The sequence below is a fragment of the Oncorhynchus mykiss genome, chromosome 18 (assembly GCF_057628025.1).
Source record: "Oncorhynchus mykiss isolate SJ-2025 chromosome 18, ASM5762802v1, whole genome shotgun sequence".
Lineage (NCBI taxonomy): Eukaryota > Metazoa > Chordata > Actinopteri > Salmoniformes > Salmonidae > Oncorhynchus > Oncorhynchus mykiss.
In genome coordinates, this window is record NC_143039.1 from 41,206,543 (window position 1) to 41,234,428 (window position 27,886).

General features: G+C 41.8%; 1 protein-coding gene across 2 annotated transcripts; it reads left to right on the forward strand.

Annotated features, from left to right (window-relative positions):
- Positions 1-18,384: 18,384 nt before the first annotated feature.
- On the forward strand, positions 18,385-27,480 carry LOC110496041 (lysosomal thioesterase PPT2-A). 2 transcript variants are annotated; one of them, XM_090208432.1, is made up of 9 exons: positions 18,540-18,791; positions 18,883-19,040; positions 20,749-20,902; positions 22,104-22,199; positions 22,342-22,449; positions 22,632-22,715; positions 23,740-23,824; positions 26,082-26,136; positions 26,243-27,480. In XM_090208432.1, exons 3-9 carry the CDS (start codon positions 20,857-20,859, stop codon positions 26,384-26,386), a joined length of 618 nt encoding a protein of 205 aa, XP_090064558.1. In that variant the 5' UTR covers positions 18,540-18,791; positions 18,883-19,040; positions 20,749-20,856; the 3' UTR covers positions 26,387-27,480. The 2 variants fall into 2 exon arrangements, with proteins under 2 accessions (XP_021427353.2, XP_090064558.1); XM_021571678.3 differs by having other exon boundaries at positions 18,385-19,040.
- The last annotated feature ends 406 nt before the right edge of the window (positions 27,481-27,886 follow it).

Genomic DNA, 27,886 nt, shown 5'->3' on the forward strand with positions numbered 1-27,886 from the left:
AATTAGGCTAGAATATTTGTCAAAATGTTGAATAGAGTGGAATCACACCTTTCCAATGGTGTCAGATTTATTTCTCAAGTCCCATTATTGAGCGCTTGAGAGACAGTTTTACAATAGGAGTATGTAGCATTGGTTTACAGTGCCTTTGGAAAGTATTCAGACCCCTTGACTTTTTCCACATTTTGTTACGTTACAGCCTTGTTCTAAAATGGTTTAAATGAAACAATTTCCTCAACAATCTACACACAATACCCCATTATGACAAAACAAAATTTTTGCAAATGTATTACAAACAAAAAACAGATACTTTATTTACATAAGCATTCAGATCCTTTGCTATGAGACTCGAAATTGAGCTCTGGTGCGTCCTGTTTCCATTTATTATCCTTGAGATGTTTTTACAACTTGATTGGAGCCCACCTGTGGTAAATTCAATTGATTGGACATGATTTGGAAAGGCACACACCTGTTTAAATAATGTCCCACAGTTTACAGAGCAAAAACCAAGACATGAGATCGAAGGAATTGTCCATAGAGCTCGGAGACAGGATTGTGTCAAGGCACAGATCTGGGGAAGGGTACCAAAAAATGGCTGCAACACTGAAGGTACCCAAGAACACAGTGGCCTCCATCATTCTTAAAAGGAGGAAGTTTGGAACCACCAAGACTCTTCCTAGAACTGGCCACCTGGCCAAACTGATCAATCGGGGGAGAAGGGCCTTGGTCAGGGAGGTGACCAAGAACCCGATGGTCACTGTGACAGAGCTCTAGAGTTCTTCTGTGGAGATGGGAGGACCTTCCAGAAAGACAACCATCTCTGCAGCACTCCACCAATTAGGCCTTTATGGTAGAGTGGCCAGACGGAAGCCACTCCTCAGTAAAAGGCACATGACAGCCCACTTGGAGTTTGCCAAAAGGCCCCTAAAGACTCCCAGATCATGAGAAACAAGATTCTCTGGTCTGATGAAACCAAGAGTGAACTCTTTGGCCTGAATACCAAGCGTCACTTCTGTAGGAAACCTGGCATCATCCCTACGGTGAAGCATGGTGGTGGCAGCATCATGCTGTGAGGATGTTTTTCAGCTGCGTGGACTGGGAGACGAGTCAGGTTTGAGGCAAAGATGAACGGAGCAAAGTACAGAGAACCTGCTCCAGAGCGCTCAGGACCTCAGACTGGGGCAAAGGTTCACCTTTCAACAGGACTACGACCCTAAGCACACAGCCAAGACAAAGCAGGAATGGCTTCGGGACAAGTCTCTAAATGTCCTTGTGTGGCCCAGCCAGAGTCCAGACTTGAACCTGATCAAACATCTCTGGAGAGACCTGAAAACAGCTGTGCAGCAACACTCCCCATCCAACCTGACTGCACTTGAGAGGATCTGTAGAAAACAATGGGAGAAACTCCTCATATACAGGTGTGCCAAGCTTGTAGCGTCATAGCCAAGACTCGAGGCTGTAATCGTTGCCAAAGGTGCTTCAACAAAGTAAAGGGTCTGAATACTTATGTAAATGTCATTTTTCAGTTTTTGTATTCATGTTTAAATTAGCAAAAATGTCTAAAAAACAGTTTTTGCTTTGTCATTATGGGGTATTGTGTGTAGATTAATGAGGGGGGGAAACTATTTAATCAATTTTAGAATAAGGCTGTAACCTAACAAAATGTGGAAAAAATCAAGGGGTCTGAATACTTTCCGAAGGCACTCTATTTGAGGTCAGGTGATTCACACACCAAGGCTTTTCCAGGATTTACATGACCGCACAAACCCTGTTTGCTGACCATAAATTAGATATAACTGGGTAAATAACTCACAAACTAGCAAGGAATATCAACAAATGTTGATAAACACACGTGGCTCTGATCTCATAAGCACATCTCGCTACCTGAAGTGATAGAAAAAGGCTGTTGGTGCCGGTCAATGCAATACAATTCTACTCCCGACGCGCTCTGCAGAAATTGGGATGCGCTCTGCAGAAATTGGGATAGCATGTCGCAAATCTTTGCATCCGGAAGACACTGATCCAACTCTGATTGGAGTAATTGTTTGAAATTGTGATTTGTTGGTTATAAAAATAAATGTACCTTTCCATTCAGACAATATACAGTACCAGTCAAAAGTTTGGACACACCTACTCATTCAAGGTTTATTTTTTAATGCCACCATCATTACGCACACCTGCCTTTCCCCCGTCACGTGCATCAGTGATTATTGGACTCACCTGGACACTATCACTTCTGTCATTATCTTCCCTGTATATATCTGGTTCCCCGCTCTGTTCCCTGCTTCAGCATTGATTGTCGTATGTCCTTGTTTACCCGTGTGCCAACGCTTTGCCTGTCTTGTTACCTGTTTGTTCCTGATTAAATGTTGACTCCACGTACCTGCTTCTCATCTCCTGCGTCGGTCCTTACATAATGCTGAAGCCACTATACGAAACTTTGGGGAGTAATGGCGTTCCGGTTGGTGGTGACGTTGATGGAACTGGGGGTGCCTAAGCCAGCTCGTCGGGCTGTCACGCCCTAGCTGGCTTGAGAGGTTCTTGCCCCAGTTGGCTCGGAAGGCGCCCATCCCACGTCGGGCCTCAGCTAGATCGTCAGGTTTTTATGCCCAGCCGGCTCGTCAGGCTGCTACGTCTCTGCCGGATAATCGAGCTCGAACGCCGCAGCGGGATCGTCAGGCTCCTATGCCTCAGCGGGCTCGCCAGGCTCCCATGCCTCTGCCGGTTCATTGAGAGTTTACGCCCAGCCGGCTTGCCCAGCGCCCATGCCTCGGAGGGCCCGTCATACTATGCGTTGGTCCTTACATTGTGCAAAGCTGACATCACGGCACTCTCGGCATTCTCTCAACCAGCTTCACCTGGAATGCTTTTCCAATAGTCTTGAAGGAGTTCCCACATATGCTGAGCACTTATTGGCTGCTGTTCCTTCACTCTGCTGTCCAACTCATCCCAAACCATCTCAATTGGGTTGAGGTCGGGTGATTGTGGAGGCCAGGTCATCTGATGCAGCACTCCATCACTCTCCTTCTTGGTAAAATGGCCCTTATACAACCTGGAGGTGTGCTCGGTCATTGTCCTGTAAAAAAAAAGGAAAAAAAGGGTAGTTCCAGTATACGCAAACCAGATGGGATGGCGCATTGCTGCAGAATGCTGTGGTATCCATGCTGGTTCAGTGTGCCTTGAATTCTAAATAAATCACTGATAGTGTCACCAGCAAATAACCCCTACACCATCACATCTCCTCCTCCATGCTTCACGGTGGGAACCACACATGTGGAGATCATCCGTTCACGTACTTTGCGCCTCACAAAGACACACCAATTCCAAAACTACTACCTTATAAACACAAGTGTAAAGGGATAAAGAATATGTACACAAAGATATATGAATGAGTGATGGTACAGAACGGCATAGGCAAGATGCAGTAGATGGTATCGAGTACAGTATAAACATATGAGATGAGTAATGTAGGGTATGTAAACATTATATTAAGTAGCATTGTTTAAAGTGGCTAGTGATATATTTTTACATCAATTTCCATTATTAAAGTGGCTGGAGTTGAGTCAGTGTGTTAGCAGCAGCCACTCAATGTTAATGGTGGCTGTTTAACAGTCTGATGGCCTTGAGATAGAAGCCGTTTTTCAGTCTCTCTGTCCCTGCTTTGATACACCTGTACTGACCTCGCCTTCTGGATGATAACGGGGTGAACAGGCAGTGGCACGGGTGGTTGTTGTCCTTTATGATCTTTATGGCCTTCCTGTGACATCGGGTGGTATAGGTGTCCTGGAGGGCAGGTAGTTTGTCCCCAGTGATGCGTTGGTGCAGACCTCACTACCCTCTGGAGAGCCTTACGATTGTGGGCGGAGCAGTTGCCGTACCAGGTGGTGATACAGCCCGACAGGATGCTCTCGATTGTGCATCTGTAGAAGTTTGTGAGTGCTTTTGGTGACAAGCCAAATTTCTTCAGCCTCCTGAGGTTGAAGAGGCACTGCTGCGCCTTCTTCACGATGCTGTCTGTGTGGGTGGACCAATTCAGTTTGTCCGTGATGTGTACGCCGAGGAACTTAACTTACTACCCTCTCCACTACTGTCCCGTCGAAGTGGATAGGGGGGTGTTCCCTCTGCTGTTTCCTGAAGTCCACAATCATCTCCTTAGTTTTGTTAACGTTGAGTGTGAGGTTATTTTCCTGACACCACACTCCGAGGGCCCTCACCTCCTCCTTCCTGTAGGCCGTCTCGTTGTTGTTGGTAATCAAGCCTACCACTGTAATGTCGTCCGCAAACTTGATGATTGAGTTGGAGGCGTGCATGGCCACGCAGTCGTGGGTGAACAGGGACTCCAGGAGAGGACTCAGAACGCACCCTTGTGGGGCCCCAGTGTTGAGGATCAGCAGGGTGGAGATGTTGTTACCTACCCTCACCACCTGGGGGCGGCCCGTCAGGAATCCGGTACCCAGTTGAACAGGGCGGGGTCGAGGCCTAGGGTCTCAAGGTTGATGACGAGTTTGGAGGGTACTATGGTGTTAAATGCTGAGCTGTAGTCGATGAACAGCATTCTCACATGGGTATTCCTCTTGTCCAGATGGGTTAGGGCAGTGTGCAGTGTGGTTGCGATTGCGTCGTTTGTGGACCTATTTGGGCGGTAAGCAAATTGGAGTGGGTCTAGGGTGTCAGGTAGGGTGGAGGTGATATGGTCCTTGACTAGTCTCTCAAAGCACTTCATGATGACGGAAGTGAGTGCTACGGGGAGGTAGTCTTTTAGCTCAGTTACCTTAGCTTTCTTGGGAACAGGGACAACGGTGGCCCTCTTGAAGCAAGTGGGACCAGCAGACTGGGATAAGGATTGATTGAATATGTCCGTAAACACACCAGCCAGCTGGTCTGCGCATGCTCTGAGGACGCGGCTGGGGATGCCGTCTGGGCCTCCAGCCTTGCGAGGGTTAACACGTTTAAATGTTTTACTCACGTAGGCTGCAGTGAAGGAGAGTCCGCAGGTTTTGGTTGCGGCCGGCCGTGTCAGTGGCACTGTATTGTCCTCAATGGGGGAAAAAAGGTATTTAGTCTGTCTGGGAGCAAGACATCCTGGTCCGCGACGGGGCTGGTTTTCTTTTTGTAATCCGTGATTGACTGTAGACCCTGCCACATACCTCTTGTGTCTGAGCCATTGAATTGCGACTCTACTTTGTCTCTATACTGACTTAGCTTGTTTGATTGCCTTGCGGAGGGAATAGCTACACTGTTTGTATTCGGTCATGTTTCCAGTCACCTTGCCCTGGTTAAAAGCAGTGGTTTGTGCTTTCAGTTTCACGCAAATGCTGCCATCAATCCACGGTTTCTGGTTAGGGAATGTTTTAATCGTTGCTATGGGTACGACATCGTCAATGCACTTTCTAATGAACTCGCTCACCGAATCAGCGTATTTGTCAATGTTGTTGTTGGACGCAATGCAGAATATATCCCAATCCACGTGATTGAAGCAGTCTTGAAGCTTGGAATCAGAATGGTCGGACCAGCGTTGAACAGACCTGAGTGCGGGAGCTTCTTGTTTTAGCTTCTGTCTGTAGGCTGGGAGCAACAAAATGGAGTCGTGGTCAGCTTTCCCGAAAGGAGGGCGGGGAGGGCCTTATATACGTCGCGGAAGTTAGAATAACAATGATCTAGGGTTCTACCAGCCCTGGTTGCGCAATCGATATGCTGATACAATTTAGGGAGTCTTGTTTTCAAATTAGCCTTGTTAAAATACCCAGCTACAATGAATGCAGCCTCAGGATATGTGGTTTCCAGTTTGCATAGAGTCAAATAAAGTTTGTTCAGGGCCATCGATGTGTCTGCTTGGGGGGGAATATATACGGCTGTGATTATAATCAAAGAGAATTCCCTTGGTAGATAATGCGGTCGACATTTGATTGTGAGGAATTCTAAGTCAGGTGAACAGAAGGACTTGAGTTCCTGTATGTTGTTATGATCACACCACATCTCGTTAGTCATAAGGCATACCCCCCCTCGCCCCTCTTCTTACCAGAAAGATGGTTGTTTCTGTCGGCGCGATGCGTGAATGAACCGACTCCGATAGAGTCTCTCGAGTGAGCCATGTTTCCGTGAAGCAAAGAACGTTAGTCTCTGATGTCTCTCTGGAATGCTACCCTTGCTCAGATTTTATCAACCTTGTTGTCAAGAGACTGGACATTGGCGAGTAGTATGCTAGGGAGTGTTGCACGATGTGCCCGTCTCCGGAGCCTGACCAGAAGACTGCTTCGTTTCGTGCCTCTTTTACAAAGTCGTTGTTTTGGTTCGCCACTTGTCCTGGACAAGCGTTAATGTTGAGCCCTGATACTAATAGTTGTTTTAACCATTGTCAACCAATATTGGGTTGTTTTAACTACCTTAGTGGAATGCTCTGATTGTAACGTCGCTCTGGGTAAGAGTGGCTGCTATATGACTAAAATCTAAATGTAATTGAGCTTAAATATTAATTCAGGATTTGGGGGAACGGCGCCACTTTTTGCCCCTTTGCTGTGTCCGAGGGGGGAAAAAGTGTTTGTTGTTTTCATTTATATCGTTTTAATATCCCAAATGGACGTGGCAGTTTCACAAATGAAGGATTCTAGATTTAGTGGTTGTTTGATAAACCGAAGGCACAACAAAATCTCTTTCATGGGTGGCTGAGAAAAGCAACTACTTACAGTTATTAACAAAGCCAACAAAACATGGCCGGTTTACAGGGGATTATGACCCTATATGACCCGAAGTTTACATTATTGGTGTGTATTGATTCTCTGTTTGTGTGTTGGAGAGAGAGGCAAAGCTGGAATTGCCAGAAATGCCGTAGAGACCTACGTCGCTCTTACTGATCAGGTAACTAAATGCTTCTGCTGCCATACTCTCAGTATCTTGTGTCACTTTTCCGTCACCTAACTACCTTCCTAATCAGGCACTCAAAGGACAGTCAATCGACCGTCACCTGCTGGGCTTGAAACTTCATTCATTCCAATGACAGAAAATCACTATGTCATCTCAAAGTGAGTGTCAGATAATACAATATTATATTGTGTCTAATGTGTCCCTCTTCATTTACATGTAGTTTAGTATTATATTTTTGTGCTTAGCTTATTAAAGTCCTCACAGTGCCATTGATCTAGACAGATAATCATGTTTATATCAGGTATTTGTTGTCCTTGTACAGTCCCTCCGGGATTCCGCCATTGCAAAATTTGTAGCAAAATCAACAATTCCCTGAATATTGTGAGGGCTTTAAATTTGACCAATCACCGCACTATTTACACTTAAAACAGTGAAATCATCGCAATATTATCACATAAAACTGACCCATCACAACAGTACAAATAGTGGGGTCGCAATTTAATACAATCACTGCACCTTTATCACATAATATGGATCTTTATCACATAATACCACATTCAATCATACCAACTTCAATAAACATTTTCCCTCGTCAGCGCATTTTTACGAAAGACTGGAGAAAATCATTGCATATTGCCATGCAAAATGTCAGAGTTACCGCAGCAAAATCAAGCATTCTTGCCCACAAATGGCAGAAACCCCCAAGCCCGTGCACATCTGTTTGTTGTCAAGTGAATTGGGTCAGGGCCGGAGCAGGGAGCCGCAAGGGGATGGGTCCCCCAGAAGAGGGCCAGGTAGCCCAGCCAAACAAGGCCAATGTCCAGCACATTACCTACTAGATTTTTTGAAAGGAATAATAATAATAAGCAATACAAAAGAAACAGAAAATAATATTTCAGACATTGCAGTTACAGACCAAAAATATAAACGCAACAATTTCAACGATTTTACGGAGTTACGGTTCATTTAAGGAAAACGGTCAATATAAATAAATTCATTAGGTCCTAATCTTTGGATTGACTGAGCAGGGGCACAGCCATGTGTGGAACTGGGAGTGCTAGACCCACCCACATGGGAGCCAGGCCCAGCCAATCAGAATTATTTTTTTTTCCCCACAAAAGGGCTTTATTACAGACAGAAATACTCGTCAAGTTCATCAGCTGAAATAAGCTTTTGGTGCATATGGAACATTTCTGGTATCTTCTATTTCAGCTCATGAAACATGGGACCAACACTTTACATGTTGGGTTTATATTTTTGTTCAGTATAGAATTGCCTGTATAGAAACCTGTTGTGACTAGGGGGCAGTATTTTCATTTTTGGAAAAATAACGTTCCCAAAGTAAACGGGATATTTTGTCAGGACAAGATGCTAGAATATGCATATAATTGACAGCTTAGGATAGAAAACACTCTAAAGTTTCCAAAACTGTAAAAATATTGTCTGAGTATAACAGAACTGATATCGCAGGCGAAAGCCTGAGAAAAATCCAATCCGGAAGTGACTCATGTTTTGAATGCTCTGCGTTCTGATGCGTCCCTATTGAGCAGTGAATGGGCTATCAACCAGATTCCTTTTTCTACGTATTCCCCAAGGTGTCTACAGCATTGTGACGTAGTTTCACGCCTTTATGTTGAAGAATAAGCGTAAGCGGCTACATTGTGCAGGTGGTCACCTGATGGCTCACAGAGTGATTCTTGCGTAAAATACAGAGGTAGCCATTTTTCCTCTCGCTCCTACTGAAAAACCAATTGTCCCGGTGGATATATTATTGAATAGATATTTGAAAAACACCTTGAGGATTGATTATAAACAACGTTTGCCATGTTTCTGTCAATGTTATGGAGCTAATTTGGAATATTTTTCGGCGTTGTCGTGAAGAACAAACGGAGCTATTTCGCCTACAAAAATAATATTTTTGGAAAAAACAGTGTGAAAACATCCGAAGCGCATCAAAGGTAAACGATTTAATTTGATTGCTTTTCTGATTTTCGTGACAAAGTTACCTGCTGCTAGCTGGACATAATGCTATGCTAGGCTATCGATAAACTTACACAAATGCTTGTCTTGTTTTGGCTGTAAAGCATATTTTGAAAATCTGAGACGACAGGGTGATTAACAAAAGGCTAAGCTGTGTTTCAATATATTTCACTTGTGATTTTCATGAATAGGAATATTTTCTAGTAATATTTATGTCCGTTGCGTTATGCTAATTAGTGTCAGATGATGACAACGATCCCGTTCACGGGATGGGAGTTACAACAAGTTAAAGTTGATTGACTTCAATCAAAGTTTCTGAAAGCTATAATTAACAGCCCACTGTTTTCCAGTCACGACTTATCTGTTTGTATCATGTTGCTCTCCCTCATATTCATTGTAGGCAGCAGTGATTAATTGTCAGCTGTTCTTGAGTTAACGTGGCCCACATAGTCATGTCCCTTTGTGCCATCGCTGTCCTGACTGAAGCACAGAGAGTGCACCATAACCATAGAAACGGGGTCAGCCGTTTCTAAGGAGAAGACACAGTTCACCACAGTGAGGATTCTTTGAAAGAGATGAAAATAGTTGATTTCCCCATGCAGTGCTTGTAGAGTCAACAGAGCTTTTCTGAATTCAGTGTACGTTTTATAGTTAAAGTCGCTTTCACTGCACACAGAGAGGATACTGCAGGTGCATCCAAGCCCTTATCCAGCTTTGTAACACTTATGTCACACTGGAGAGAGCAAGCATTCACTCAGATTGGAGCACATGTAATCACTAGGCTACCAGTGCTTCAGTACCAAAGTACTTAAATAATTAATTGCGCATGGATCAGCTGTAGATGGTATTGTTTATTATTGAAATTAAAACATTTATGGTGTGTAATATGGTCTTGGATATATGTCAACATGATGGGTTTAATTTCCACTATTAATATTTTTCATTTTAAATCTAATTTACCTTAATCTGTCATGGAGGTTCCACTTGAAGATAAATGCTTGCTTGCACATGCTCAGCTCGGCTCTGAGTCAAACCTTGATGGCTCTGCATTTTTTGAGTTTATACACATGGATTACCGGTACTCCATGTGTATAAACTCTAAAAATGCAGAGCCATCGAGGTTTGACTCAGAGCCGAGCTGAGCATGTGCAAGCAAGCATTTATCTCCAAGTGGAATCTTATTGCCATTTAGCAGTGAGGAAGGTGTAGAATTACAGTTTTTTTGGATTGCTTACACACTAAAATTAAAAGTAGTACACTATTAGCAAAACCTTACACTCAAGAAGCAAAACATCAGCCCATATTTGCACAACTATAAGCACATTGTCAACCTCACACTTGTTGCAAAACTCTACACACAGTGATTTGCAAAACACTAAACACACTTAACATACATTACACACAAAAATCTATCATGAAGTCACATCCTTGCAATACCATAGCACTGACTGTCAAATTACCACACTGTCCAACCAATTGGTTCAACACAGTCATCAGGTGTGCAAACACTCGTTTGCTTAATTGTAGACACACCAATCAGGTGTATAAGCACTATAAAAAGCAGCAGGTGAGTTCATCGGTCTTCAAGCACAGTGGAAAGAGTCAGAGAAAGAGGAGAACGAGGAGTAAGACGAGGAGTAAGACGACGAGGAGGAGGAGGGGGAGGGGGAGGAGGAGGAAGACAAGAAGGTGCTCAAAGAGGACCGAATCTGACAAATGAGATCCGCGCAACACTGGTTGACCACGTTGTCAACCACGGCCTGACGCTGAGGGAGGCTGGACTGCGAGTACAGCCAAATCTAAGCCGATATACAGTGGCAAGTGTGATGAGAACATTTAGGCTGGAAAATAGGTATTGTAAAAATCATATCAAAAACATCTGCACGGTTTCAGTAACTGCTTACAGTACTGTATTCTATGCACTATCAGCACTTCTGTTACCTTTTCCTGTGAAATTACTGTACTATTGTATAGTGTTTTTTTTCTACATAGGATTGAGGGTCAGGGACGACAAGGGGGAAGGCCTCCTATGTTCACAGAACAGCAAGAGAGGGAGATAGTAAACATGGTTTTGGCCAACAATGCTATAACACTCAAGCAGCTCCAAGCTAACATTGTCAATAACCACGCCATTTTCAACGATATCCATCAGGTCTCAACATCAACACTGGCTCGCATCCTAAAAAAAACAAAAACATATTCATCGAGTGCCTTTCGAGCGCAATTCTGAAAGGGTGAAACGACTGAGGCATGATTATGCAGAGGTATGTATTCACTTTAGCAGTGTGATCTTGCATACTGTCTCATAATCTTTTACTGTACTGTAATACTAGATCTACACTGAACTACACCATTTTGCCTGACACTGTTTTTCAGAGAGTTTTACGAATGGATGGAGAGATTAATTTACGTAGATGAGGTTGGGTTCAACCTGACGAGAACACGAAGGAGGGGAAGAAACCTCATTGGCCACAGGGCTATAGTCAATGTCCCAGGGCAACGTTGGGGTAATATAACACTCTGTGCAGCCATTACACAGAATGGGGTCCTCCACCGCCATGCCCATATGGGCCCTTACAACACAGCACTCATACTTACATTCTTGGACCAATTGCACAACATAACAGCAGCAAATCAAATTGATCATATGCAATACATTGCTGTCTGGGACAATGTGTCTTTCCACCGCTCTGCTCTGGTTCAGAACTGGTTTCAGCAACATCCACATTTCACCGTCCTATATCTTCCACCATACTCTCCATTCCTCAACCCTATAGAAGAGTTTTTCTCGGCATGGCGGTGGAAGGTATATGATCTCTGTCTCCAGGCTGAGGTACCCCTCATCCAAGCCATGGAGGAGGCCTGTGACCAGATGGAGGTAGCAGCAATGCAAGGATGGATTCGTCATTCAAGATGTTTCTTTCCAAGGTGTCTTGCTAATGACAACATTGCCTGCGATGTTGATGAAATTCTCTGGCCAGATCCAGCTAGGCGAAGAGACAATGTCTAGTTATTTTTTATTTTTTTACTTACAATACGTAAAGTGACGTTTGGTTACAGTATTATGAATCTCCATGTCAACATTGTGGGCGTGTTGAGAAATAAATGAGTTTCTTCAGTCTACAACATTGGTCTTGTGTAGTGTTTGGTGAATTTACATTATATTTGTACTTTGTTGATAGTAACCTACTCTAATCATAGGGAAGTAGAAGTGCTAAAAGTGTTTTAGGTTTATCACAGCAGAGTGTAACTCATGCAAACAGAGTATAGTAATGTGAAACGTGTGTGTTTCATATGGTAACAAAGTGTGGTTTTTAAAAAGAAGTGTATAGTTTTTACAAGAGTGTTTAATTTTGCAAAGGATCTGTAGTGTTTTGCTAATTGGGTGTGTGGTTGTGCTAATTGTGTGTAATGTTTTGAAAACACGGGCCCTGTTTTGAAAATCGTGCTTAAGCAATCCAATTTTTTTTTATCTTATAGTGGGACAGCTTTGCTTACTTTGTCCTTGATTTATGCTGCAATTTATTCAGTGTGCCAGGCTTCCACAGCAGTTCCCAGCACCTGGGTAGGGACATCAAAAGTTTCCACTACATATTGATTCCATTCCAGCACATCACATAACACGAAATATGAAAATAGAAGTCACTGTGGTGTGATGTTGCTGCTTCTTGTCCCTTTTAACCACATTAACCAGAGAACACAATGGAAGTACGTCATTATTTTGGGCCTTATTGTGTTTTTATCCTTGATAATTTGTAATGTATGTAATGTTATCTCTGGCTGGAGCTGCCTACTACTTTATACAATCAATCAATAAGATATAGCGTTGGACTAGTTAAAATCCCCGAGCTGACAAGGTACAAATCTGTCGTTCTGCCCCTGAACAGGCAGTTAACCCACTGTTCCTAGGCTGTCATTGAAAATAAGAATGTGTTCCTAACTGACTTGCCTAGTTAAATAAAGGTTAAAAAATATATATTAAAAAGAAAAAAAAATCAGGTGCTATATTCACACTTCTCCCATGTCTCAGTAAAAACATATCTTTTGTCTTCCTTTACTCAGCCTGACATTGCTATGCAACAAACTCTGGGTAATGAGAATCATTATTGAATAAGCTATTAAGTGAGGTTATGAATCAGAAAGGAATTTTTAAATTGCAGGAATGACCTCACTGCCAACTCATTAAGCAAAAATACATTTTGAACACTTTCCCTTCACATGCTATGACAGTTGATGATAACTGGATGCCACATCGGATAAGATAGATTGGCTATGTCTCAAAATTTCACCCTGACACTACTTCCTATATAGTGCACTACTTTTGACCAGGGCAAAATTAGTCTGAGGCTGAGCAAAAATTAAAATAAGAAGCATTTTAGATCTGCATGTACAAAACACAGCAAGAGATTTTACATGTTGTATTTTTTCTCTGCATGAATAATGAAGACTTCTGCGTTAACACGACCCCTAAGATTAACTTCCTAGTTATCTAAGTAAGTTGCTGAATTAATAAGGTGATGGGGCATCATATTGTGTAAGCTTTCTTCACTGTTTGAGAAGTCAAAGCCCTTTGGATGAGTTATCTGTACAGCTGCCATTGCTATCTTGATTTCCTTGCGTTTTTCTCCTCCATTCTCGGCCCCTCTGCTCATCCCCCATCTTCTCCAAGCAGAGCAGGCTGAATTAATAAGGCGCCTTAGACAGACACAGCGTGTACACGTCTTGCTTCAGAGCAGTCAAGTGTGCATCAAAACTTTGTTCATTTGAACAATGTCTCTGGTTCACATTCGCTTGTAAATGTCCAATCTCAAAAAAAATAAAATGTGGTAGCTCCTACCTGTATAACTTAATGGGCTGGATTTCCTGTCTTTGCACACTTTAGCATATTTAGCTAGCAGCCTCCATGGAAATGTGCTATTACTTGTGCTAATTTTGTTAGCATTCTGGTAAAATGCTCAACAGTCCTTGTTTTGGCACCTCCTTGTGCACTAAACCGGTATTACAGTAAATCCTAGAATGAGAGAAGGACTGTATCAAAATGTGAAAACCTGGAAACTTTGCAAACCTAGTCGCTAACAAGAACTGTGTCGTTTTTTTTTATTTGTAATTTCATCAATTCATAGTTCAAGATCAAGTTCTGTAGATAAAGTGCTCTGCATGTTGATTGCGTTGGTTTGTAATTTTCTATATGACCTTCCACAGACTAACTACACAACAAAATACAACTACATGGCTCAGCCGATCATTCCAATAAACTTGACAAAGATCAGGCTCAGCCTAGATGGAAACAAATGTGTACACTAAAACTAATGCGGGAGTCATACTCTACAGTTTCAGCAATTACTCAGCTGGAGGAAAAACATGAGGGAAGAGGAGAGACTGAGATGAGCTCATCTGCATTACAAGGGAGGTAAACACATAAACCTGAGACTCAATAAAGTCTGAAGTTGCCAGTGCTGCCTGTAGAGTGTGTGTGTGTGTGTGTGTGTGTGTGTGTGTGTGTGTGTGTGTGTGCGTGCGTGCTCATTAGTTTCTCCATGCTCTTGCTGTTTCCATTCCAGGAAAAACTCAAATATTTTTTATACACAATTGTTTGTTCACATGATCTTTTGAAGTTAGATAGTATCATTAATTCATCCCATATGGGAGGGGCGAGTAAAGAAAGAGCACTAGGGAAAGAAAGAGTACTAAGGAAACAAAAAATCACTAAGGAAAGAAAGAGCACTAAGGAAAGAAAGGGCACTAAGGAAAGAAAGAGCACTTACGAAAGAAAGGGCACTAAGGAGAGAAAGAGCACTAAGGAAAGAAAGAGCACTAAGGAAAGAAAGAGCACTAACGAAAGAAAGGGCACTAAGGAAAGAAAGAGCACTAAGGAAAGAAAGAGCACTAAGGAAAGAAAGAGCACTTACGAAAGAAAGGGCACTAAGGAAAGAAAGAGCACTAAGGAAAGAAAGAGCACTAAGCAAAGAAAGAGCACTAACAAAAGGGCACTAAGGAAAGAAAGGGCACTAAGGAAAGAAAGAGCACTAAGGAAAGAAAGAGCACTTACGAAAGAAAGTGCACTAAGGAAAGAAAGAGCACTAAGGAAAGAAAGAGCACTAAGGAAAGAAAGAGCACTTACGAAAGAAAGGGCACTAAGGAAAGAAAGAGCACTAAGGAAAGAAAGAGCACTAACAAAAGAAAGGGCACTAAGGAAAGAAAGGGCACTAAGGAAAGAAAGAGCACTAAGGAAAGAAAGAGCACTTACGAAAGAAAGGGCACTAAGGAAAGAAAGAGCACTAAGGAAAGAAAGAGCACTAAGGAAAGAAAGAGCACTTACGAAAGAAAGGGCACTAAGGAAAGAAAGAGCACTAAGGAAAGAATGAGCACTAAGGAAAGAAAGAGCACTAAGAAAATTTGCCTTTTTTTGTCCCTGCTGCTGGCAGTGCTTTAAAAGGGCACATTATGTATTCAAACCTAGAAACAGCAATTACTCAGTCACCATATTTAATTAAATCAGCACAAAATTGTTGCCTCACACTAATTAGATCATAATAATCATAGCAATTGTTACAGTAAATGACAAATTAATTAACAGTATCAAATCTTGGGAGATATACCTTTCCCATTTAGATGAAGCAATAGCCTTATAACCAGCACAGTCATACAGGTATTAAATTCTTAAAATGATTAAGAAAGAAAACTAAGAGCTTGATACATAGGGCACACAATCAATGTGTACCAAATAGAACACCGTAACAGCTTGTAAGCCTTCCAAGGCTTTTGTAGTGTCTGTTACCCCGAATATTCCCTGCAATGCCACATTGAGCTGCTGGCAAGGATGGAGTTGAGACTCCTGGGGATTCAGCTTTGGTCTGCTGGACAACTTAAATGGAATCAAAAACAAGTTCTGTAGTGTTGCCATGATCAAATACAGACATTAAAGTGTTGGGTTCTGAGAATATGAAATGTACTTATTCAAGTCAATGAGGGAGTGCTTAGGTTTAGAGTTAATGGTTATCTATATGAGGAAAGTATATGGTGGGGGGCAATTAAGCTTTGAATGTGCTGAGTGTAGGGAAAGCGATCACATGTGGCAGGCATTGATAAGGGGAGAGCCATGGATTAGTGATGAAGGGGGGTTGAGATCAGGTCAGGTCACGTTAAGGGAGAAAGAAAAGTTTATGGCCCGTATTACTTAAGTCATAAAGATATCATATTTGTTCAGATGTGTAGGAGGAGACTCAGCATAGAGAAAGTGTTAAATATCAGTGCTTGTGTGAAATGTCTGTGTCTAAATGCAGCTGTACTGATCCTCTGGGAAGAATTAAACATGGTTAAGCTTTCATAATGTCCGTTGAGTTTTTTACTCTGAGAATTAGAACCTAACAAAAATAACTGTCCAGTGTTTCCAAATTTCGATGAATTGCAGGGCATTCGGAAAGTATTCAGACCCCTTTTTCCACATTTATGAAACAGCCATATTCTAAAATTGATTAAAATTATTTTTTTTCTCATCAATCTATGCACTACCATAATGAAAAAGCAAAAACACGTTTTTAGAAATTTTAGCAAATTCATTCATCAAAACTGAAATATCACATTTACGTACGTTTTCAGACTCTTTATTCAGTACTTTGTTGAAGCACCTTGGCAGAGATTACTGCCTCGAGTCTTCTTGGGTAAGACACTACAAGCTTGGATAACCTGTTTTTGGGGAGTTTCTCCCATTCTTCTCTGCACATCCTCTCAAGCTCTGTCAGGTTGAATGGAGAGCATCGCTGCACAGCTATTTTCAGGTCTCTCCAGAGATGTTTGATCGGGCTCTGGCTGAGCCACTCAAGGACATGCAGAGACTTGTCCCGAAGCCACTCCTGTGTTGTCTTGGCTGTGTGCTTAGGGTCATTTTTCTGTTGGAAGGTGAACCTTCAACCCAGTCTGAGAAGGTTTAAATCTCTCTGTACTTTGCTCTGTTCATCTTTCCCTCAATCCTGATTAGTCTACCAGTCAATGCCGCTGAAAAACATCCCCACAGCTGCCATCACCATGCTTCATCGTAGAGATGGTATTGGCCAGGTGGCCAGTGGTGCCTAGTTTCTTCCAGATGTGACATTTAGCATTCAGGCCAAAGAGTTCACTCTTGGTTTCATCAGACCAGAGAATATTGTTTCTTATGGTCTGAGAGTCCTTTGCCTTTTGGCAAACTCCATTGTCATGTGCCTTTTACTGAGGAGTGGCTTCCGTCTGGCCGCTCTACCATAAAGGCCTGATTGGTGGAGTGCTGCAGAGATTATTGTCCTTCCCATCTCCACAGAGGAACTCTGGAGCTCTGTCAGAGTGACCATCGGGTTCTTGGTCACCTCCCTGACCAAGGCCCTTTTCCCCCGATTGCTCAGTTTTGCCAGGCAGCCAGCTCTAGGAAGAGTTTTGGTGTTTCCAAACTTCTTCCATTTAAGAATGATGGAGGCCACTGTGTTCTTGGGGACCTTCAAAGCTGTAGACATTTTTTGGTACCGTTCCCCAGATCTGTGCCTTAACACAATCATGTCTCAGAACTCTACAGACAATTCCTTTTTTGCTCTGACATGCACTGTCAACTGTGGGACATTATAAAGACCAGTTTCTTACCAGATCATGCCCAATTAATTGAATTTAGCACAGTTGGACTCAAATCATCTCAAGGATGATCAATGGAAACAGGATGCACCTGAGCTCAATTTCAAGTCTCATAGCAAAGGATCTGAATGCTTAAGAAATAGTGTCTGTAAAAAGCTTGTTTATCCAAGCCATGTTTTTTACTTTGGTCCTGGAAGTTCTCTAGGTCCCAATTCCTTATAATTACACTGCATGATGTGATGCCTTTCTGCGTCCACTGTTTTGCAGGGATGAAGCTGGGGTCGTATGTGGGCCAACTCAGCAGTTTGATCTCTCTGTCTAAATGATTTTGCTTAACTACCCTAAACCATGTCTTAAGAGAGGAATTAACCCACTGATTTTGTCTATTGCATATTTCTATTAATTACTATGTCCTTATTTCCCAAAACTGACTGTATGAGTATCTCTGTCAAAGTAGTCTCAATGTCTTTCCATTTGGATTCGGAATTGCACCAACACACCAGAGGTCTCATTGGGCTGACACATAATAATATTTGAGGTTTGGTAAGGACAGACCCCCACAGTTGTTTGGTAATTGTAATGTTGTATATCTAGTTCTTGGTCTCTTACTGTTCCAGATAAACCTTGATATCCGTTTATCCCTACACTGTTTAGGTGGGATTTCTATGGGCAGTGATTGGAACAAATACAGTAACCTTGGCAGGATGTTCATCATTTTGACTGTTTCAATTCTACTTCTAAGATCCAGCTTGTCCTGTTTTGTTAGTAAAGCCAATTTTACATGGAAATACTGTGTTTAAAATGTGATTTTGTGGGTAAGCAAAATAGTAACCGAGTGAAACATAATTCAGTACTTGTTTTTTGGTATAATGACCAGGCCTTGGCGGCATCCGGAACATTCAGCAGATCTTGAATTATCATTTGAGTATGACTGAACACAACCCTGCTTACAATGGATATGTTGTCCCAAGTGTGTTCATTTGGGAAAAGGTGCATTCTGTATTTTTTTCAGTCTAGTTATATATTGCTGACTTGTTGAGCCATGCGGTTACTTTGAGGAGCTATGGAAACCGGAAATTACTTCATGTGGTCTCGCGTTTTTGATCACGAACCGGAACAAACAAACGAAGCAAATGTCAAGCCGTGTTGTGATTAAGCAGCGCCAGTCATATGCAGACATTCAGCATTGGTGTTCGTTTCATTTAAAACAGGATCTATGAAGGGGAATAAGAGTACAGAGTAGTAGCACATGCGAGAACAATTGTATGTATTTGTAACATTTGTCTAAAGAAAAGGGAATACCGCCAAAGCAAGCAACAATATTGTAACCGGATTCGTAGGACATTGTGTACAACAGTGTAAGATATTTTAGTATTCGTTATTTGTTTGTTTTTACCGATATTTTATGTTGTTTTTTTTTAATAACGATGAACGGGCCCTCTTATGCAGTCTCTAGTCCAAGGAAGAGTGGTGCGACAAGGCTGTTGTGGTCACTGTTTGGTGCCTGCCTTGTTGCTGCAGTCATCGGGTACAAACCAGTGGTCATAGTTCATGGGTTGTTCGACAGCTCTGGGGCATTTGTGGAATTGCTTCGATTCATCAATCAGGTGAGTGTTTGAAAAGATATCACCACGGTCCACAAATCTAGCTAAATAAAGATTGCTCATGGATAATAATGAACGCCTGATAGGCTATGTAACTACAGAACAGATCTGGCAGCTAGAGTTATGTAGAATGTGTGTGTAAGGCCCATACCAGTATCTTAAACTGTCTATCTTTGGGTAATTTCCATGTTTGTACATGGTGTTTCCATTGTGCTTGTGGAAGCTGGGTGCGCGCCTCAGTTTACTCATACCAAACATTACTGTGGTCTGCTTGAGAATAGCAGGACACTACGGGGTTTTATGAGAACTTTGGTCGCTACAATGTTTCCATTTTCGTTAGGGCTGGTACAAGTGTTACCTTGTTATTTTATGAAGGCTACATTTAAGCAATAAGGCCCGGGATGTGCTATATGGCCAATATTCCACGGCTAAGGTCTGTTCTTAACCACGACGCAACTTGGAGTGCTTGGATACAGCCCTTAGTCGTGGTATACTGGCCGTATACCACAAACCCCCGTGAGGCCGTATTTCTATTAAACTGGTTACCAATATAATTAAAACAGTACAATTAAAAAATTTTGTCATACCCATCTGCTATAAACTGGGTGGTTCGAGCCCTGAATGCTGACAGGCAGTTTATAATAGCAATAAGGCAACTCGGAGGTTTGTGATATGGTCAATATACCACGGCTGTATCAAGGCACTCCGCTTTTCCCCTCTGGTCTTATTGCTTAAATAGACCACGGCTGTCAGCCAATCAGCATTCAGGGCTCGAACCACCGTTTATAATATGAAATCAGCTGTTTGTCACCAGTCTTATCAGCTGAGTTCTTCATGAACACTAGGGAAATAGGCTGTTGATTGTTGCCAGATTCCAGAGCAAAATGTTCCTGGCATAATGTTGCCTAATCATCCCCCCTGGCCTTTGTTTTCTTGTGCGCACACCATCTTCAGGATTATGATCCTTGGGATCATTCTCTTTTTTTTTAAGATCAACAATTCATTCAACCTGAAAATACTTACATGGCTCCAGGGGGGAATTTTTTTAGCTGACTGTTATAAGGTGGGGAGGAGACTAAACAGGAGATATGCATGCTCTTGCTGTTTTCAACATAGCAACATCTCACGTGTTTCCCCTCTCCTTGAAGATGATCTCTTCCGGGCTCCCACATTGGTTAAGTGGTTCCCCACCCCCTAACCACATTTTATAATGATTATAAAGAACTTAATTGTCAGAGTGGAAACTACTGTAGTGGACAGAAGTTAATATGTAACTTGATGGCAATACACACTGGATTGCAGGTGTGAGAATGTGAGAAGGTATCACAGGGTCTTTTTGATACACTGTGAGGTCCACTACTTCCAAACTGCCTGACAATCAATATTCGAAACATCACCTCAATAGACTCCTATTAATTAGTAATGTAGTAATACATTTCCAAAGGATAGACTTAGGTGATAACACAACAAGCTGAGGCATTTCAACCAATATAAGTATGCCTGTTTGGCCTCTGCTGAAAAACCAATAAGTCTAGGCTTTGCTTTTGTATAATCAATTCTGTCAGCTGAGGCATTATTTTGTCATTTTTAACATAATATTTTCACTCATTTGTCTGATGCTCCCACACTCCTAGCTTTATAGAACGTTAATTGATGAGGCTGTCTTTGTTATAGTGCTTTAATCTGTCCCATCCTCATCTTCTACTGAAAGTCTCACCCAGGAACCAATGTGTCAGTCTTCGACCTGTTTGACCGCAGCTCCAGCCTACAGCCGCTATGGAAACAAGTGGAGGGCTTCAAGGCTGCCATCTATCCCATCATGCAAAACGCTGCAAATGGGGTCCACTTCATCTGCTACTCTCAAGGTTTGGGTGTATAATTTGCATTTGTTTGGTTCCATTTTGAATCTTTATACATTTAACGTGGGCTATAATTTCACCTCATGTTTCTACAATTAAACGGGAATGCATGTACAGGTAACTGACTACTGGAAACACTTGAGTAAATGAGGGATACAAAGTATATTGAAAGCAAACTCCACACAAGTGTGGTTCCTGAGTTAGTTAAGCTTTGGATCATTAATAAAAATGCTGGATGGGCCATTATTTTGGCTAGCATGGCTTAGCCCCCACCCACAGGGCACAAGTGGTCACTGAGCAGTTTGACGAGCATGACAATGATGTAAACCATATGCCATGGACGTCTTACACTTCAGCTCCACTGTACACGCCATGTTGCTTTGCCATCAGTGTCGCGTCAATGGGACGTTCTACCTGCTACACAGAGTTGTTGTTTTGAGAGCAGAGGGGGAGAGCTTATTTTATTATATTTTCCCCTACTGTACCACATTCATATATTGTGTGTAAGTACAATAGCTTTGCTCCAGTTTTTCGCAAGGACTCATTCAATTGTTGCTGGTGGTTGACCTCTAATTACCCCAGTAATATTGTGAACATAGTCAATGTAGCTAGCTAGCTAGAGTTTCTGCTAGTAGCTTCTTGACTTAATAGATCTTAGTAAAATAACCAGTGGTGTATAGACGAGGCCATATGCAACCAAAATCAACTTTATTTTTCATTATTTCAAGATCGAACGAACACACTCTCAGAGGTAGAGAATTCTATAGAGAATTTAACCTCTGCGTTTCTTGAGCTTGGACGCTGCCATTGGACGTGATTCAACGCGGGCAGTATAGCAGCTTTCATTGATTTCAAAGGCTGCATTCCCTCAATGGCTGATGGCAATGCCGGACGCCCCATGGCTGTAGTGTAGCAGGGCCATCGGTCACTAGATTTCAACCCAATGGAACACTTATGGGAGATTCTGGAACGGCGCCTGAGACTGCGTTTTCCACCACCAGAAACAAAACGAAAAATACCATAATTTGCTGTGGAAGAATGGTGTCTGATCCCTCCAACAGAGTTCCAGACACTTGTAGAATATATGCCGAGGAGCATTGAATGAGTTCTGGCTCATGGTGGCCCAATGCCCTATTATTACACTTTATGTTGGTGTTGCCTTTATTTTGGCATTTACCTGTATTTACCACCTCTCATTCTGTTCCAGGTGGACTGATTTGCAGAGGGATCCTATCTACTCTTCCTGATCACAATGTCCACTCCTTCATCTCTCTGTCCTCGCCTCAGGCTGGGCAGTATGGAGGTAAGCGTTCACTAGAATCCATCAACTTGATATTTGTGCTCAACAGCATTGTTTGAAATATGGTACATTGTCATCCTGGCTCCCAGTGTCTGCTGAGGTCTGAACTTAACAGAGACTGGTCTTTTCTCTTGTTTCTGTTCAGACACAAACTACCTGAAGTACCTCTTCCCCCAGTTCATGAAGTTCAACCTGTTCCATTTCTGCTACACCTCAGTGGGCCAAAGGATATCTATCTGCAACTTCTGGAAAGGTTAGTAGGCTGAGCAGAGGATTGGGCAATACAAGGGTTGTGGACTCCCTCAACGCTGAAGGTAGAGGGATTTTCTATATCCGATGACCTATGCCACGGGTTTCTCAAGGAGTCAACGTGGGTGTATTGATGATATGTGGTTGAAGTTTTTGCTCGACTAAAGTGTTTGTTTTCTCTTGCAGACCCCCATCACATGGACATGTATGTGAACAGCAGTGATTATCTGGCTTTATTGAACAGCGAGAGGACAAATCCCAATTCAACAGGTCAGCAACTCTGTCCACATTGCTGTGGGTTCTATATTAATCCACTATTTCAGAGAAGGGTTAGTCTGACTAGTCTATTGCTGCTGAGTCAATGTCAGGAGTTGTATTACTCTGGATTTTATAGGAAACCTTTGCTCATTGTACAGCATTGCTGTCATGTAATTACAATTTTATATACAGGACCTTCAGAAAGTATACACACCTTGACTTTTTCCACATTGTTGTGTTACAGCCTGAATTTAAAATGGATTACATTGAGATTTTGTTTCACTGGCCTACACCCCATAATGTCAAAGTGGAATTATAATTTTTAATTTCTTTACAAATTAAAAATTGAAAGGTGAAATGTCTTCAGTAAGTATTCAACCCATTTGTTATGGCAAGCCGAAATAAATTCACCAGTAAAACATTTGTTTAAAAAGTTACATAAGTTGCATGGACTCACTCTGTGTGCAATAAGTGTTTTAACATGATTTTTGAATGATTACCTCATCTCTGTACCCTACACATACAATTATCTAGGTCCCCTCAGTTGAGCAGTGAATTTCAAACACAGATTCAACCACAAAGACCAGGGAAGTTTTCCAATATCTCACAAAGAATGGCACCAATTGGTAAAAATGATCAAATAAAAAGCAGACATTGAAATCAATCGCAGCATATTACTGAGTACCACTCTCCATATATTCAAGCATAGTGGTGGCTGCATCATGTTATGGGTATTCTTGTAATCGTTAAGGACTAGGGAGCATTTCAGGTTTGAAAAACCCCCAGAATGGAGCTAAGCACAGGCAGAATCCTAGATGAAAACCCAATTGTTTGCTTTCCACCAGAATCACAGTTTATACTTAAATCTATGGCAAAATCTCTGGGGTATTGCGTGTAGATAGATTAGGGTAAAAAATTAAATGTTTTAATCAATTTTGAATTCAGCCTGTAACAACAATGTGGAATAATTCAAGGGGTATGAATAATTTCTGAAGGCAGTGTAGTTAGGATATGATATTATTTCTCTTTCACACAGTGTGGAAGAAGAACTTCCTACGTATCAAGAAGCTGGTCTTAATCGGGGGGCCAGACGATGGAGTCATCACACCCTGGCAGTCCAGGTGACTAGTTCCTCTTTCCTAAAGAGTGTAATATTCTTACTAATCTATATTCTGTTAAAGCATTGTTTCCATTCTATCTGCTTTGTGTTTTGTTTTAAATGGACACCTCTTAGAAGTCTTCTCTCTCCACTTTAATGTATGAGGCCTTTGGTTCCTAGAGAGATTATACACTACATGACCAAAAGTATGTGGACACCTGCTTGTCAAACATCTCATTCCAAAATAATGGGCATTAATATAGAGTTGTTCCCCTCCCCACTTATCTGCTATAACAGCCTCCACTCTTCTGGGAAGTCTTTCCACTAGATGTTGGAACATTTCTGCAGTGACTAGCTTTCATTCAGCCACGAGCATTAGTGAGGTTGGGCGATTAGGCCCAGCTCGCAGTCGGTGTTCCAATTCATCCCAAAGACGTTTGAGGACAGGGCTCTGTGCAGGCCAGTCAAGTTCTTTGTCAATAGAGATTTCATGGCTGTGTGCTCGATTTTATACAACTGTTAGCAATGGGTGTAGCTAAAATAGCCGAATCCACTCATTTGAAGGGGTGTGTGTGTGTGTATATACAGTGCCTTGCAAAAGTATTCGGGCCCCTTGAACTTTGCGACCTTTTGCCACATTTCAGGCTTCAAACATAAAGATATAAAACTGTATTTTTTTGTGAAGAATCAACAAGTGGGACACAATCATGAAGTAGAACGACATTTATTGGATATTTCAAACTTTTTTAACAAATCAAAAACTGAAAAATTGGGCGTGCAAAATTATTCAGCCCCTTTACTTTCAGTGCAGCAAACTCTCTCCAGAAGTTCAGTGAGGATCTCTGAATGATCCAATGTTGAACTAAATGACTAATGATGATAAATACAATCCACCTGTGTGTAATCAAGTCTCCGTATAAATGCACCTGCACTGTGATAGTCTCAGAGGTCCGTTAAAAGCGCAGAGAGCATCATGAAGAACAAGGAACACACCAGGCAGGTCCGAGATACTGTTGTGAAGAAGTTTAAAGCCGGATTTGGATACAAAAAGATTTCCCAAGCTTTAAACATCCCAAGGAGCACTGTGCAAGCGATAATATTGAAATGGAAGGAGTATCAGACCACTGCAAATCTACCAAGACCTGGCCGTCCCTCTAAACTTTCAGCTCATACAAGGAGAAGACTGATCAGAGATGCAGCCAAGAGGCCCATGATCACTCTGGATGAACTGCAGAGATCTACAGCTGAGGTGGGAGACTCTGTCCATAGGACAACAATCAGTCGTATATTGCACAAATCTGGCCTTTATGGAAGAGTGGCAAGAAGAAAGCCATTTCTTAAAGATATCCATAAAAAAGTGTTGTTTAAAGTTTGCCACAAGCCACCTGGGAGACTCACCAAACATGTGGAAGAAGGTGCTCTGGTCAGATGAAACCAAAATTGAACTTTTTGGCAACAATGCAAAACGTTATGTTTGGCGTAAAAGCAACACAGCTGAACACACCATCCCCACTGTCAAACATGGTGGTGGCAGCATCATTGTTTGGGCCTGCTTTTCTTCAGCAGGGACAGGGAAGATGGTTCAAATTGATGGAAAGATGGATGGAGCCAAATACAGGACCATTCTGGAAGAACCTGATGGAGTCTGCAAAAGACCTGAGACTGGGACGGAGATTTGTCTTCCAACAAGACAATGATCCAAAACATAAAGCAAAATCTACAATGGAATGGTTCAAAAATAAACATATCCAGGTGTTAGAATGGCCAAGTCAAAGTCCAGACCTGAATCCAATCGAGAATCTGTGGAAAGAACTGAAAACTGCTGTTCACAAATGCTCTCCATCCAACCTCACTGAGCTCGAGCTGTTTTGCAAGGAGGAATGGAAAAAAATGTCAGTCTCTCGATGTGCAAAACTGATAGAGACATACCCCAAGCGACTTACAGCTGTAATCGCAGCAAAAGGTGGCGCTACAAAGTATTAACTTAAGGGTGCTGAATAATTTTGTACGCCCAATTTTTCAGTTTTTGATTTGTTAAAAAAAGTTTGAAATATCCAATAAATATCGTCCCACTTCATGATTGTGTCCCACTTGTTGTTGATTCTTCACAAAAAAATACAGTTTTATATCTTTATGTTTGAAGCCTGAAATGTGGCAAAAGGTCGCAAAGTTCAAGGGGCCCGAATACTTTCGCAAGGCACTGTATGTATTATTATGTGTGTTATTCATTCAAGGTCATTAACTCAATGGTTCCATCCCTTCTTTTTTTACTTTTTTAGTCAGTTTGGATTTTACGATGACAACGAGACTGTCGTTGAGATAAAGGACCAGGATGTAAGTATTATTTTAGACCATGGTTGTGTGTAAACATGACACAAGATCCCATGTACATTGATGTTGTCTTATAATGATTCCTTGCCTTCTTCTCCTTCTTTCCCAGTTATATTTGAGAGATGTGTTTGGTCTGAAGACCCTAAATGCTCGTGGGGATCTGTTCCTGTGCTCCATGGCTGGAGTAGAGCACATCAATTGGCACTCCAATTACACCGTGTTCAACACCTGCATTGAAAAGTGGCTTGTCTAGAGCTGACTACTCCACCGAACAGCATGGCAAGAACAGTCCCATTTCATACAATCGTTACAGTGAAACACACACTCCTACTCATGCACAAAGTTTTACTTCTGCAGTGTGGTACTCATATTTCCACTGTGTGTGAAACTTTCATTGTGAACTACATCTTATGTTCTTACATTTCTGTGAGAATGAATCAAAACATTACCCTCGTGTGTGTGTGTGTGTGTGTGTGTGTTTTACCCACACATACTTTGAGGTATCACACAACAGTGCCTGACTGAGTGACATCCGGTACATTTGCAGACCCACTGCTCAGTTCATCTCATTGCTTAAGTGAATTTTACCATTGGTTTTTAGCTGGTAACAAATGTCTTTCTGACCTGTAAAGTAAACCGTTGGTCATTGCTAAGCCACCCGGCAGACCGCTGCAGTAGAAATCATGCCATTAGTTTTGTGTTACCCATGTGTCTGCGTTCCATTGTGTGTTTACAAACTGAAGTGCTATGGCACACTGCCTCTAGTGATTGTGCTAAAAGGGGGGAGAGGATAGAAAAAAGGGAAGAGCTACTGGAGACAAAAAAAACAAAAAAAAAGAATATGAGAACGGAAGGAGGGTTTAGGAATGGATGGAAGGGGAGTAGAGTGCCAGTGCCATGAGGTAAGTTACCTATCCACTTGAGCATGATGTACGTGACATACCTGTACCTCTCGTTGCAATTCGGTATCTCAGGCTTTTGATCAAACCTATGTCTGTTTTTGTCAAAGGAATGATTTATTTTTAACTTGACTGTTTTGTTATAGGTGTTTTTATTGTATGACAGGGGATTGCCTGTGAGACGATAGTAATTTCACTAAGTTACAATGTGAATTAAGGTGGCAAGCATTGCACAAAGATTGAAAATGTTATCTGCTTAAATGTAATTTGATGTGAACTTAAAATGAGACTCAGATTGTTATATTTTTATTGTTGACATTGCAGTATTAAGTGTATTTTAATATTGTCACATACTTCCTGGTTTATGTTCTGCTTCTAAGGGAAGTTCTGCTTCTAAGGGAAGTTTTAAAATTGACATTGCATAAATCAATAGATTTACTGAAAGGGATACTTTTCTGTGTTCTCTGAGTTCTTTACACTGCATTTATCTGTTAAGGTTTAACACTTGTGGGAATTGGCCTATAGGGGTAGATTGAAATGTTTCTTACAGAATAAATGTTAAATGCATAACCATAGTAGCAATTGAAAGGGAACAGTTTGAAGGTAATAGGGAAATGATTAGACCAAAGGTGAGGACACAACAGTTCACAAGACTGAATCCAAATGTTACGCTTGAATTTATGTGCATTTTACATTTACTGTACTTTCGTCTGCATTGGTTGATAACAAAATCTGAAAATAATCTCGATACATTTAGTAACATAAGGCTATTCCTGGAAAATGGAAAATGTGGGGTAGGTGCAACATAAGACAAAATTACAAGGGTTTTAATGCTCTGAAGGTGACCATCCCTT

Excerpts from the sequence above, each read along its gene's own strand:
- LOC110496041 (XM_021571678.3), top strand. The coding sequence starts at position 18,861 with ATGAACGGGCCCTCTTATGCAGTCTCTAGTCCAAGGAAGAGTGGTGCG. Across the intron at positions 20,903-22,103 it reads CTTCATCTGCTACTCTCAAG|GTGGACTGATTTGCAGAGGG; the intron begins GTTTGGGTGTAT and ends ATTCTGTTCCAG. Across the intron at positions 22,716-23,739 it reads GACAAATCCCAATTCAACAG|TGTGGAAGAAGAACTTCCTA; the intron begins GTCAGCAACTCT and ends TCTTTCACACAG.